Here is a 14,344-nt window from a genome sequence, read left to right as displayed (position 1 = left end):
GGCAAACTCCGCCGTGCTTCCGCCGCCTCCACGCGCAGGGAGCGGAGCTGCTTCCCGGCCGGGCCGGGGCTCCCGGGGGGCTCCCGGCGGGCCCAGGCTGTGCGGGCGGCAGGGACGGTCCCTCTGCCCCGGCTCACCCTCCTCTGCAGGGACGGCTGCCCTGCTCGGCAGCCGCGTCTCCCCGGGCACGGGCTGCACGGAGCTGCGTCACGGCAGCGGCCGAGCCCGCCGGCCCCGGGCAGCGGCCCCGGGGCACCGCGGCACCTTCCGCCGAGGGACCGGCCGCGCCCCGAGCCGCGGCGGGCGCAGGGGCGGGGCGTTGCCCGGCAACGCGAGACGGGCATTGTCCCCGCCGTATCCAGGGAGCCGCGGGCAGCGGGCTCGGCCAATGGGCGGCGAGGGCGGGGGCGGGCTCGGGGCGCGGGGCGGGCACCTGCCTCAGGGCGCCGCGGCGGGTTGGTCAGTCTGCGCTGAGCCGCGGCAGGAGGAGGACGAGTAGGAGGAAGAGGAGGAAGGAGAAGAAGTAGACGAGGAGCCGGAGGAGGAGGAGGAGTCCCCCAGCAGAAGGGCTTCACCCCCTCGGGAAGGCTCCGGCTGCTCGAGCATTGAAGCCGCCATGGCCTCTCCCAGCCTGTTCCAGCTGCTGGACGCGGCCATCCAGTTGCCCAGCATCAATGTAAACTACAGGGCACTGCACAGGCTGCTGGAGGCCCTCCTGGAGGCCCTCCTGGAGGCCCAGCCCCCCAAGGCACCCCCCAGCCTGGAGGAGAAGGGGGACAGGGCCCAGGCCCAGGCCCAGGGCAGGGGGCAGCAGCCCTGGGAGCTGGGAAAGCAGCTCGGGAAGGAGCTGCTGCAGGATTCTCCCAGCAGCCCCCAGGTCGCCTCTGTGGCCGCAGAAGTGGAGGCGATGGAGACTGACACAGCCTGCAAGAGCGAAGTCTCCAAGGTAGAGCTTCTTTCCCGTCCCCCGGGTGCTCCCTGCCAGACGCCCCCTCCCCCAGGGCCTGTGCTGCCCCTTGTGCAGAGCCCACAGGGTCAAGGTCCCTCCACCCCCCTCTCCCAGGACACGACTCTCTACCAGCAGCTGCTGGCAGCGCAGTCCCGCATGGCAGCGGACATCTCCAAGATCCAGGAGGCCCTTGGCTGGGTGAGCTGTGGCCGGTGCCCCCGGGAGGGAGCTGAGCCCTTGCCCCCCTCCCTGTCCCTCTCCCCATCGCCCTGCTGCCCCGGCTCCTACTCCTCAGCCAGTGGTGTCACCCAGCGGGAAGGGCCCCAAAGGAGGAAGCAGGGGAGCTCATCCCACCCCGCCTGGAGCCCCCCACCCTCGGCCTGCCACACTGCTGCGGGGAGGGCAGAATCAGGTCCTGCAGCCTGCAGGTCAGGCTAGGGAGAACTATGTGCGTCAACCAAAGTGATGCTCGGGCACTTTGGAACTCGACAGCACAAGAAAAGGAAGAGGGGTGCTGGGAAGGAGGGGAGATAAGGACGTACCTGTGCAATCCAACCCCAGGCACAGCCCAGCCCAGTGTCCTTCTGTCTTGTGCCCAAGTGAACTGGTGGATGCTCCTTTTCAAAACCACTCCCACGTCCTGACTGCCGTCTCTGCCCTCGCCCTTTTCCAGAGGAAACTCCAGGACACTACTGGCCAGCTGCCAGCGCACTGTGACCAGGTGATGTCAGACAGTGACGTGGTACAGCTGCGAGCACGCCCGCATCCTGCACTGGGTCTGGAGGCAGCAGACCAAGAGAGCATCACCAGCACCCTGGCTGAACTGCAGGGCCAGGTGTCTGACCTGCGGGGCCGGGTGTCCTCCCTGCAGGACCAGGCGTCCTCTGTGCAGGGCCAGGTGTCCTCCCTGCAGGACCAGGCGTCCTCTGTGCAGGGCCAGGTGTCCAACCTGCAGGGCCAGGTGTCCTCTCTGCAGGGCCAGGCGTCCGACCTGCGGGGCGAGGTGTCCGACCTGCAGGGCCAGATGTCCAACCTGCAGGGCCAGGTGTCCTCTCTGCAGGGCCAGGCGTCCGAGCTGCGGGGCGAGGTGTCCGACCTGCAGGGCCAGACATCCGACCTGCAGGGCCAGGCGTCCTCTCTGCAGGGCCAGGCGTTCGCATCTGGCCAGCAGGACCAGGTGTCCGACCAGCAGGGCCAGGCGTCCGACCTGCAGGGCCAGACATCCGACCTGCAGGGCCAGGTGTCTGAACTGCGGGGCCGGGCATCCTCCCCGCAGGGCCAGGTGTCCGAACTGCGGGGCCAGGTGTCCGAACTGCAGGGCCAGGTGTCTGACCTGCGGGGCCAGGTGTCCTCTCTGCAGGGCCTGGCGTTCGACCTGCAGGGCCAGGCTTCCGAGCGGCAGGGCCAGGTGTCCGACCAGTGGGGCCAGGAGTCTGACCTGCGGGGCGAGGTGTCCAACCTGCAGGGCCAGGTGTCCGACCTGCGGCGCCAGATGTCCGACCTGCGGGGCCAGGCGTCCTCTCTGCAGGGCCAGGCGTGCGACCAGCAGGGCCAGGCATCTGACCAGAGGGGCCAGGCCTCTGACCTGCGGGGCCAGGTGTCCTCTCTGCGGGGCCAGGCGTCCGACCTTCGGGGCCAGGTGTCCTCTGTGCAGGGCCAGGCATCCGACCTGCGGGGCCAGGCGTGTGACCAGCAGGGCCAGGCGTCCAACCTGTGGGGCCAGGAGTCCTACCTGCGTGGCCAGGTGATCAACATGCAGGGCCAGATGTCTGACCTGCAGGGCCAGGTGTCCGACCTGCAGGGCCTGGCCAGTGACCTTCAGGGCCAGAAGGAGAAGGTAAGCTGGCAGCAGTCCCCGAGGGGGCTGCGGGGATGGCAGGGGGAGGTTGGGCAGGGAGGGGGCAGGCAAAGTGCCCTCATGCTGGGATGACATGGGGGACTGTGCCCTGACTCTGCCATCACTGCTGTTCCCAGATCAGGCAGCTGGAGGATGCCCTTGACAAGTTGCAGGTGGCTGGAGCCGATGGGCAAGCGGATGGCAGCGCCCGGATCAACCTGCAAGAGGGGTAAAAGGCCGGGAGAGGGTTTCCTATGCCCCCAGGCTGCAAGGGAGCCCGGAGGGCCGGGAGTATGTTCCTTTGGGGGCAAGGGACACATTGGCCAAGTGGCCCTGCAGAGGCTAAGCCTGCCTGGGCACCTCTCTCCCTGGCCAGGTCCGTGCTGGCAGAGATAAAGCAGGAGCTGCGAGAGCAGCAGGAGAGGAGCAAGGCTGCGCTGGAGCGTGCGTCCGAGACAGCCGAGCAGCTGCGGGAGCAGGTGAGGCCGGAGCAGGAGCGCTCCCTCCGCCTGCCGGCCCGGCAAGGTGGTCCTGGTGGGAGTCCCGGGTGCATCCCCTGGCTGGAGCCATGGAGCCTCCTGGGCAGCCGGGCTTGCTGGCCACGTCCATCCCATCTCAGAGCGGGTTCCTTGTCGCCTTCCTGCAGCTGGACGAGCTGAGGGCAAAGGTGGAGAGTGCAGGGCAGGAGCAGGCGGAGGCGCAGGCAGCGTGCCACGTCTGCAGCAGGGACACCAGCGTGCAGCTGGGGCAGCTCCTGCAGCGCTGCGAGAAGCTGGAGGAGCGGGTGGAGTCCCTCGGGTCGCGGCAGGCAGTGGGCAAGGTGGTGAAGCAGCTGCCGAGGAGGAGCCAGGTAGGAAGATGGTGGCATGGGGGCTTCTTAGGAGGGCGTTGCTGGGACCCCCTTGGCTGGTTGTGCTTCCACGTAATGTAGGGGAGCCTCTTGACACCCCCAAATTGACTTGTCCAAGTTGGCAGCGTGGAAGGAAATGACAGCCTCGCTGCAAACGTCCTGCTGGCACTGACAGCCCGTGGTCACCGGCCGAGTAAGCCGGGTCTGTCCCTGCGGGGCAGCCACCCCTCCTTGATTGTCACCACCTTGTCATCTTCCTCTGTGAAGCAGGATGAGGAGCTGCTGAAGCGCATCCAGGCCACCATTGAGCAGGTTCAAGGGGACCATAACACGCTCCAGAAACTCTTTGACGACCACCAGCAGCAGCATAAAGATGTCGGGGTAGGTGGCTGAAACCCCCGTGGGGTCAGAGCATCCTCCAGGCAGAGCCCAGGCTGGGACCACCAGCCTGCTCACAGCCCGCAGAGGTGTCAAGTCCCTTTGCCGGAGGTTTTTGGGTGGGGTGGGGAAGCAGGGGGTGCTCGGCTGCCCAGGAGGCAGCTGTGCCCCTGCCGTGGTGTGATGGGGGGCTTTCTCTGTTGGAAGGCTCTGTTCCAGTCCCTGGAGAGGCTGCAGAAGAACAAAGCCGACAAGGAGGACCTGGTGCTAGCGATGGATGTGGTATGTTCTCGAGGGGCCCCGGCGGCAGCTGAGGAGGTCCTGGGCAGGGTGACAAAGGCCCCTTGTCCCTTGGGTGTAGGAGGCAGCACCAGCTGGGGAGGAGGGAGGATTTCCAGATGGGCTGCAGGTCCCTTACCCAGGGCCTCTGTCTCCCCTCGGGTCCCTTCAGCTGGTGGGACCGACCCCACGGGGGCGATGGGGTGAGTGGGGTCATGGAGCTGTGCAAGGGGCACCATGGTGCTGCGGGGCTGCTTCTCCCTGTCCTCCTGGCGCGAGCTGGCCTTGGCCATCATTCCTCCATCCTTCCCTCACCGCTCTCCTGCTGTTCCCCGTTGCTAGAAAGCAGACAGAACCACTCTGGCCAGCAAAGTCGGTCGCGCCCAGTTTGAGGCGAACATGGACCGGCTGAATGAGAAGATCGAGGAGCTGGTGAGCCACGCGAAGAGCCAGGAGCAGAGCTGGGAGCAGGTGCAGCACCAGCTCAGCGAGCAGCTGGACGGCAAGGTGAGGGCTGACTGGTCCCCGCTGCACAAACTGGCCCCTTGAGAGCCTGGCAGCCTGAGCCAGCGTCCCTCCGAGGGGCTCCCTTCCCGCTGTCTCCCCCCGGGACTGCCACGTCCCATCACGGGGTGGCTGGCTGAGGGTGCGCACCCGTCCGCAGCTGGACCGCCTGGAGCTGGGGCCTTTCCGGGAGCAGCTGGAGAAGCTCTGGCAGAGCACCGCGAAGCAGCTGAAGGACGAGATGCTGCAGACAGCGGCTGATGGTGCGGCCGGGCTTCAGAAGTGAGTGTGATGGGGACAGCAGTTGGGACCTTGCTGGGGTGGGGGAGATAAACCAGGCTGAAACCTCCATGCTTGCCCCCTGCAACCACTGCAACTGGCTCCAGCCGGGTGCTTGGCACCTTCCTGCTGCCTGCCTGCACGCAGGCAGGGCTGTGTCCCCCCCCAGGAGGTCACCCAGCCCTTTTCTCCCCGCTCCAGGCAGCTGCCGGCCCATTTCCATTGCCTGTCCTGTGACCGGCCCGTCGACATGCTGGTGCCTGGCCCGTGAGTAGCCCCCGACAGCGTTGGTGGGACGGGGGGAGACGGATAACGGAGCAGAGAGAGCAGCACGGCCACAGGCAGGGGACACGGGGAGCCATCCCTGGCCCCTTGGGTGCAGGGTGGCCCTGGCCCGGCTCCAACGAGGGAGAGCTGTTCCCAGGGGGGGCGGAGGGGTCTGGGGAGGGCCTGGGCAGGGCAGGAGAGGGCAGATGTGCGGCGCAGGGCCAGGGGCCAGCTGTGCCTACCTGGGTCTGCGGGGTTTTTACAGCCCCCACCCACTGCCCCGTCTGGCCCAGGTCTGCATCTCAAGGGCCCTGAAGCTGCATGTGATGAGTTGTGTCTGGTCTCAGCCTGGCCTCAGGCTCAGGGGCGCTCAGGTGCCTGCTCTGACACAAGTCACCGAAACGCGGCACTGCAGCAGGGACAGCCCCGCTCCTGCTGCCCCGTGTCCCTGGCGTGAGGCGTGGGGAGCTGCCACGGCCACGGCCAGCTCAGCGGCGTGAGGGCGAAAGAGCAGGCTGGGCATGGTTGGAAGGGTGGGGGTCTCCGGCAGCAGTCGGGGGGGAGCCAGGAGGGTTGTACCCCACTGGGGAACACCCCTGGCCCCCTCCCTGGCCTCGGGTGAGGTTTGGGGTGCTGCAGTGCCAGGAACTGAGCACCCCTGTGCCCCATCCCACAGGGAGCCCACGGGCGAGTGCAGGTACCCCAAAGTGGCACGGAGCAGCGGGGGCCAGCACACCATGAGCACCCTGCACCTGCAGCCCAGCCCACCTCTCCAGCCCCGCCCACCCCGCACCCCCCGACTCCAGCCCCTGATCGTGCTCCCCAACAAGGTAGGAATGCCGAAGGCAGGGATGCGGTGGGGATGACCGAGGCTGGAGGGGGGTCTGTGCCTCAGTTTCCCCAGGGAGAGCTGGGTGTGGGAGGGTTGCCTGGGGACGCTGGCTTGGGCCCCGTGTTCCAGCCAGCCCGCTCTCTCCTTCCCAGGACGACGAGATGGAGCTGCTGGGCCAGGATGGCCGCATCTACAGGGGCCGGCGCAACGGGCAGCTCCCTCCGCTCGTGGGCAAAGAGGGTACGGCCGGGGCAGGCTTGCGGGGGGGATGTCGTGGGTGTGAAAGGGACAGCAGGGTGGGCAGGGCGCCCGCAGGGTGCCAGGTTTGCCACCTGTCGTGTCCCCACCGGCTCACTCCGGTCTCTCCTGCCAGGCTCCCCGAGGGACGAGCCCAAGCCATCCCCAAGGCAGCAGGACACCGGCCGCCTGCTCACGAGGCCCCAGAGCGCCAGGCCCGCGCTCGTCCAGCTGGGTACAGCCCTGTCAGGGCACTGGGGGGGAGAGGGCACCCTGCTGTCTGCTGGTGGGGGGGCGAGCCAGGGTCTGTGCCTGCAGCCGGGCAGGGTGGGATGGGCGTGTGGGGAGGGGGGAGGACTGGCAGAGGGGGCAACCGGTGCCCATGTTGGAGCTGGAGCAAGGTGGGGGGGCAGCCCTGGCTCGTGTGGGACAAGAGCCTGTGGGGTTCAGGGTGGGGGCCAGGACCCCCTTTCTGGGTGTCTCTGGCCGGGCAGGTGCCCCTGCTGCCTGCCCTGTCCTGGGCTGGCAGAGCTGCCCCAGCCAGGGGCTGCAGGGGGGCTGACCCCTGCCCCTCGCCCCCCGGCACAGTCACCTCGACAGAGTCCAGGTCACACTCAGCGTCCTGACCAGGACGTCCTCCCGGCACAGAGGAGAGGCAGGACAGTGGCTGCTGAAAACCTCGTTTAGTTTTCTTCTTCTTTCTCTGTTCTTTTCAAATTAATAAAAACCCTTTCACCTGTTTTGGTAGGTTTTTTTGTTCTGTTTCTTTGTTTAAGCAAGATTGGCTGGAAAACTACAATCCCCCCCCAGCTCCCCCCTTGCTGGGGAAGGGCTCTTGGCATCATTTTAATGTAACTCCAAAGCGCAGACAGAGAGACTCCGCTCAGGAAGGAGACATGGCTTTCTCCACAGGGCGCAGGATCGGGCACTCGGGGAAGTTCCCAACCCGAGTGCGAAATGGAACAGAAAACTTCAGGGATTTACAGACGGAGATTTGCCTGTCTTGCCTGCGGGGCACATCCATCACACTGAGCCCCGCTGATCTCCCACACTTGCACAGTGCTGGCGTTGCAAAACCATCCTAGGCGTGCGCGGGGGTCTCGGGTGGTGGTCGGGGGTCGTCTGGGCAGGTGCCCCCTACTCATTCTGGGGCGACAGTCACCTCGGGATGCAGCTGGGGGGTTGGTCTTGCCAAATGCTGTAGGAGCCTCCTCGATTGTGACAAAGTTCCGTCCTTGCTGGAGTTTTGTACGAAGTTCCATCCTCGACCTTGTGAATGTCCTGCACACCAGTCAGAGCTGCAGCTAAATAACTGGAACAGATTTACCAAGGATTATGCGAAAAATTCCCTTGGCATCAGGGGCACCCACCCACCCACCCTGGCTATGGGGCTGGGGGCTCCGGGGGACCCCCTGCAAGGGTGGGGGGATACCAGGGGTACCTACCCCAGCACGGTACCAGGGTCCCTTTTCCGATGCCCTCAGCGCCTGAGACACCCCGCGGGACGCCCGGCTGCCCTCCTGCCACCCTCCTGCCTTCGGCAATCGGGAAACTGAGGCACTCCGTGAGGCGCCGGCTCGGGCAGGACGCGGCCGTGCCGGCGGCTGCTCGTTCCCCGGGGCCGGCCCCGCTCCCGCGCTGTTTCCCGCCCGCCCCCGGCTCTGCCCCCCGCCCCCGCGGGTGGCTGAACCGCCCCCCCCAAGCTCCGCCGATGGTTCCGCCCCGGTGCTGCCGGGCCTGTCCGTGACCCCCCCCCGCGAACGGTCTCTCCCCGTCCCGGGACAGTCTGACCCCTCCCGCCCTCCCCGGTCAGGGTCTCCGCTGTCCCCCGGCCCGCGCCGGCACCGCCGCCCCGCGCTGCTCCCGCGCCCCTCGCCCCGCTCCTCAGTGCCGGTGGTTCGCCCCACGCTCCCCCCGCCCGGGGCGAGATGGTCTCTCCCGCCCTCCCCGCCTGCGATGGTCTCTCCCGCCTCACACCGCCCCTCCAGCCCGGCAGGCCCCGCCCGTTCGGTCCGACCCTCCCTCGTCCCGCTCGTGATTGGCCGAGCCTCACCGCCTCGCGCGGAGCAGCCAATGGCGGCGCTCTGCCCGCCCGGCCCCAAGATGGCGGTGACGGGGGCTGCGGGCCGGCGGCGCTGAGGGCGTGCGGGGGCCGCCGCCTTCCTCCGCAGGCCCGGCCGGCCGGGGGGCTCCTCGTCCCTGTCCCTGTCGCTGTCCCGCTCCGCCCCCCCCCCCCCCCCCTCCGCCGCGGCGGCCGAGAGCGGCGGCAGCGCTGGGAGCGGAGCGCCGAGCTGCCGGCAGGTGAGCGCGGGCCCGGCCCGGCGGGTACCGGCCGCCCTTCCCGGGGAGGGGTGTCGGGGGGCGGCGGGGCCGTGTCCGTGTCCGTGTCTGTCCCTGTCCCTGCGCTGAGGGGGGTTTCAGGGGCGGCCCCTCGGCTGCGGGGCGGGGCGGTGGCTGCGCGGCCGGGGGTGCCCCTGCAGGGGGGTGTCCGGGCCGCAGCCCCGCCCCGGCCGGGGGGCGCGGGGTTGGGGTCTGGGCAGCCGCTCTGCCGCGGGAAGGGGCTGTCTCGGGGCGCCCCCCGGCTGTGGGGCTGGGGGCTCCGGGTGCCCCGCGAGGGTGGGGGGATACTGGGGGTGCGCACCCCAGCGCTGGGGCGGGGAAGCGGTGGGGGCCGGGGTGCCCCCTAGATTTTCGCGGGGAGGGGGGCGTAAATTGTAGATAAATTTGGGGGAATTGTCACCAGCCGGGAAGGAAATTCACCTGCACAAGGCGGATAAACAGGCACCGCGTTATGGCGGCACGGGGGGCAGCTCCGTCCAAGCGTGACCCCCAGCATCCAAATCCATAGGATTTTATACATTCACTTTGTTGAGTCATCGTTACAGAAGTTCTTTTTTGTGATAAATGAGTGAGTCCCAAACAGAACTCCAATTAAAGTTTACAATTTACTAAGCAAATAAAAGCAAGCAAACAGCGCTGGGTGCGCCGGGAGTCTCCGCTCCACCAAGACGCCCCCCCGCTGTGGCAGTTTTCTTGTATTTATACAAACACACTCACAGCCCCCCCAATGTCAGTCTCTCCCAGGAAATCATTTCCATAGTCCCTGCCTCAGGATCCGCCTCAGGCTCCTCCTCGACATGCCTGCTGGTGGTCCTGGGCAGGGGTCTTCAGGATGAAGGCCGGAGGTCTTCCTCACTGTGCACTTTTCACCTCTTCTCTAAAATTCCCGATTTGGCTGCGTTTGCAGAGCCAAACCGGTTCCAGCCTGGCCTGTCCTTGAGGGAACATCTGGTTGTCTCCTACCTATCACTGTCTGAAGACAAATGTTAGTTGTTGTTAGTCCTTATCTTGCCCACATGGGCTAGTTTTTGTCTCCCTTCCTCCCTACAGATGTGTGGGTCATGAGTTACGACTTTGCTGGCATCTCTCTTATCTCTCTCACCAGCCTCCTCCCTGGGCAGCCAGCAGGGACTGGGACTTCACAACTTAATCAAGGCAAGCAGTAATTCATACAGCAGCTAATGTAGCAGTTAGTATTGAACATTTAAACAATAACTTGTTAGTATTTAAAAGCAAGCAATAACTAATATATACCCTCTTATGTGATTTTGTCTATTTCTATATTCCCTCTGTCAGCCCCCCCCCTTTTTATTAAATCAAGTAAATTCTTTTACTTGCATAAGTTTCCTGATTGATATAACACTTTGTGCACTGAAAATACACACACCAAACCCACATGGACAGCAGTGTCAGTAGCAATATTAAAGCAGCTGCAGCTATTAACAGTATTGTCACAGGATACTTTAAATGACTGAAAAATCCTGAAGCTGAAGGTGACCATCTGAAGAGAGCTTCCCAGCGTCTATGCTCTCCATCCTTTTCTACTCTTTTCACCATTTCCTTTTATCTCGTTTTGCATCACGATGAACTGTCAACAGAGCTCTTTGTTCTGCAGTGCCAGAGCATCCTGTGTGTCACTCTGGCGGTTGGCAGCATCATGAGGAATTTCGCAGGTTTATGTTTTTGCATTTCACAGAGATCTTAAAGTAAGATAATCATTTATTTTGAATGGGCACACCCCACTCCTTACCACCATATTGACACCAATCAAATGAACATATTTCGCAGGCCACCCGAGCGCTAGAAGAGGGCCCGCTGGTCATAATTAGGAATGAACTGGGAGAATGGGAACAAGGGTGGAAACTAGTTCTGACAGGGCGAGGGTACGCTGCCGTCAGAAAAGATGGCAGAGTTAAGTGGTGTCCACTTAAGTCCATTAAACCGGACCTCCAGAATAAAGCTAATGAAAACTGTGAGTTTTTGTCCACAGGACCGGATCATTGGAAGCCCCTTCGGACGCCCCCGTAACCCATATGCCCCAGTGGCAGGAAAGGACGCCCCAGTGGCAAGAGAAGACGACAAGTCGGCAAACATCCTGTCCACACCTGGGAGCTCCGCACTGGCAACATCCAAACAACGGCAAAACAGCCCCCACAGGGCGGGGCTGCGATGTTTTTGTGTTATTTTACTTTTGGGGCGTGCAACGCCTTCTAGCAGCTTGTATGAACATCAACCATGGGAATGGGTGTTGGCACAATGGGAGGAACAGAAGATATTGCAAAAAATCGTTACCCCAGGGCCCCCTAGCTTTCAGGTGACACTCTGTGATCTAGCCCCCGTAGACCCCTGTTTAAACTACATGATGTACTACATGTGCCCCAGCTCTAACCCCGGCAGATCTTACTGCAATGCCCCTAATCAGTACTCTTGTTCCTACTGGGGATGTGAAACCATAGCCTCAGGCTGGGCGCCAGGGGCAGGACCAGACAAGTACTTAAAAGTAGAAATGGGGCCTCATAACTGCATCAGGCGTTCAAACACACCGCAGCTGGGCTTCCGTCGCGAGGTATGGGTAAATCCTAAGGGTAGAGAGTGGTGTGAATACCTTGTTTTAAATGTAACCAATGAAAACGACCGGGGATGGACTGTCGGTAAAACCTGGGGCGCAAGATACTAGAAATACCATGCAAATAGGGGGGGACTATTTTTTATTAAAAACCAGGAAGTAAAGAGCAGCACAGCGATTGGCCCTAAAGCCGTAATCAAAAACGATAACCAGCAAAGAAAAGAAAGCTTGCCGATTTCCACCCCCATTCCAACCAGTCCCCTACCAACTAAGCAAATAGTTCCCTCAAGCGAACCAAGTGTGAATCGCCACTATTTGTCCAACAAGCCATTTTTTGATGTGTTGGATGCTACCTTTCGGTCGCTGAATCAATCAAACATGAATTTCACGAGCTCTTGTTGGTTATGGTATGATGTGTATCCCCCCTTCTATGAAGGCGGCGCCCTCGATGTTCCCTTTAACTGCTCATCAGACAGCAGCCCAACCCAATGTAGGTGGAACACACCACGGAAAGGGATCACCCTGAACCGAGTCAGAGGCCAAGGCATGTGTTTTGGTAATACCTCACTGGCAAACCAGAATGGTGCTGTTTGTGTGAAAACTGTTGCGGTTGATAGAACCTATAGATGGGCAATCCCATCCGTATCCGGAATGTGGATCTGCCACCAATCAGGGGTAACCCCTTGTGTGTCCCTTAAACTTTTTAATGACTCTGCTGACTTTTGCGTGCAAATTTTGATTGTTCCCAGGGTTCTATACCACCCAGAAGAAGAGATGTACCATTACTGGGGAGAAGCTGACAACAGACTCCAAAGAAGGGAAGTACTGACAGCCGTAACGATAGCGACACTGCTTGGTTTAGGAGTAGCCGGTACGGCCACGGGAGTGACCTCCCTAGTGACCCAGCAACGAGGCCTGTCTCAACTGCAAGCCGCCATCGATGAAGATTTGCAAAAAATCGAAAAATCTATGACCTTTTTAGAAAAATCCCTCTCCTCGCTCTCCGAAGTCATTTTACAAAATAGGCAGGGATTAGACCTCCTATTCATGCAACAAGGAGGCCTTTGTGCTGCCTTGAAAGAGGAATGCTGCTTTTATGCCGACCACACTGGAGTGGTTAGGGACTCGATGGCTAAACTGAGAGAAAGATTAGCTCAAAGAAAAAAAGACAGGGAAGCCCAACAAGGGTGGTTTGAATCATGGTTCAGCCATTCACCATGGCTAACCACCCTGATATCTACCTTGATGGGCCCAATCGCAACGGTCATGCTGGCATTAATCTTCGGACCCTGCCTGTTAAACAGGCTCGTGTCGTTTGTTAAGAGCCGGCTAGAGAAATTAACATTATGTTCGTAGAACACCAACAATTACTTTAAGAATGTACTTATTTAGCTTTACCCCCAGTCACACCCCGTTGCTCCCAGTCACCCCCATTTACCACTTACCCAATGGGCCTTATGTTCGTTATTATGACACTATGATGTATATTTTTAAACTTTAGATTTTTAAACTCTGGACCTTCTAGCAAAGATTTTAGATTTTTTAGACTACCTCGTTAAGCATAGGGAGGGGGGAAATGTAGGCAGTTAAGGCTTGGCGGTCGGAAGATATCGCGCTGTACGGATAGATAGGACCCCCGCCCCGGACAGCCAATAGCGGTCAGCTCATGATGTAAGCAGATGGAAGTGACGTTGTAAACCCAAGCTATATAACGCTGTGCCACTCACCAATAAATGCCATTTGCCACCCACCACATCGGTGTCTGTGAGCAGATGGCCCGAGCGGCCAGGGGTTGGTCGCCGTGCCGTTCCTGAACCTGGTCGCTGCGGAGAAGGGATTTGGAGAAGCACTGAGACGACTCAATATGAGTTAGCTGCAGGAAGTCTCGTTTATTGCGCAGTTCTTATTGCTTATATAGACAGTATTTGCCAATAATCCTGAGACCACACCTTTTCTACACCATCATTGGATGATACATACGCTTGTCATATTTAACAGCTTATTTCAAACAGACACCCGCCCAGCGAAGCTCTGCTCTGAGCAAACACTACTCCCTTATCATACAGCATAGTTTTCTTATCCTTAACTTCAAGGGCATCCTGCCCTTGAGGCCTAACTTTAGAGCTCCAGTCCTTATTTACACAGGGCTTTCTTCGTGCAGTCTCTTCAAGGATCTGCACTCCGACAATTCCCCCTTTCTTTTCTTGCACGAAGAAAACCCCGTGCATGAGACCGTCAACCCCAGTTACTAGCATGTTGTTTTGGTACAGCCTTGCAAAGCAGTTTCTAGCAAACTGCTTCCCTTTCCGAGGGCTTTACTATTTCTGCTATATCCAAGATTCCGCTGAGCAGGAGGGTGTCAGTCAGCAGGGTCATCGCAGAGAAGAGAGGCAGGCACGGCACCTTCAGGGCATAGAATCATAGAATCATAGAATGGTTAGGGCTGGAAGGGACCTTCAAAGGTCATCTAGTCCAACCCCCCTGCAAGGAACAGGGATATCTCCAACTAGATCAGGTTGCTCAGGGCCTCGTCCAACCAGGCCTTGAACGTCTCCAGGGATGGAGCATCCACCACCTCTCTGGGCAACCTGTTCCAGTGTTCTACAACTCTCATGGTAAAAAATTTTTTCCTAATATCCAACCTGAACCTACCTCCCTCTATTTTAAAACCATTACCCCTTGTCCTATCACAACAGGCCCTCCTGAACAGCCTCTCCCCATCTTTCCTGTAGGCTCCCTTGAGGTACTGGAAGACCGCTATAAGGTCACCCCGGAGCCTCCTCTTCTCCAGGCTGAACAGCCCCAACTCTTTCAGCCTGTCCTCATAGGAAAGGTGCTCCAGCCCTCTTATCATCTTCGTGGCCCTCCTCTGGACCCTCTCCAACTGGTCCATGTCCTTCTTACGTTGGGGACTCCAGAACTGGACGCAGTACTCCAAGTGAGGTCTCACGAGGGCAGAGTAGAAGGGGAGAATCACCTCCCTTGACCTGCTGGCCACGCTCCTCTTGATGCAGCCCAGGACACGG

The 14,344-nt window shown here is 61.0% G+C and overlaps 1 protein-coding gene across 1 annotated transcript; it reads left to right on the top strand.

Moving 5' to 3' along the window:
- Window positions 1–616: 616 nt before the first annotated feature.
- On the top strand, window positions 617–12,147 carry LOC147525911 (uncharacterized). Its single transcript, XM_086630812.1, has 15 exons — window positions 617–793; window positions 1,025–1,147; window positions 1,623–2,786; window positions 2,924–3,015; window positions 3,163–3,265; window positions 3,433–3,636; window positions 3,907–4,017; window positions 4,222–4,296; window positions 4,636–4,800; window positions 4,958–5,079; window positions 5,278–5,343; window positions 6,020–6,173; window positions 6,328–6,415; window positions 6,549–6,698; window positions 12,068–12,147. Exons 1-15 carry the CDS (start codon window positions 617–619, stop codon window positions 12,145–12,147), a joined length of 2,874 nt encoding a protein of 957 aa, XP_086486938.1.
- The last annotated feature ends 2,197 nt before the right edge of the window (window positions 12,148–14,344 follow it).

Source organism: Tauraco erythrolophus, unplaced genomic scaffold (assembly GCF_009769465.1).
Source record: "Tauraco erythrolophus isolate bTauEry1 unplaced genomic scaffold, bTauEry1.pri scaffold_50_arrow_ctg1, whole genome shotgun sequence".
NCBI classification, from domain to species: Eukaryota; Metazoa; Chordata; class Aves; order Musophagiformes; family Musophagidae; genus Tauraco; species Tauraco erythrolophus.
This window is presented reverse-complemented; position numbering and strand designations above follow the sequence as displayed.

Excerpts from the sequence above, each read along its gene's own strand:
- LOC147525911 (XM_086630812.1), top strand. The coding sequence starts at position 617 with ATGGCCTCTCCCAGCCTGTTCCAGCTGCTGGACGCGGCCATCCAGTTG. Across the intron at positions 4,297-4,635 it reads TGGTGCTAGCGATGGATGTG|AAAGCAGACAGAACCACTCT; the intron begins GTATGTTCTCGA and ends CCCCGTTGCTAG. Across the intron at positions 6,699-12,067 it reads GGGCACCCTGCTGTCTGCTG|GGTTCTATACCACCCAGAAG; the intron begins GTGGGGGGGCGA and ends GATTGTTCCCAG.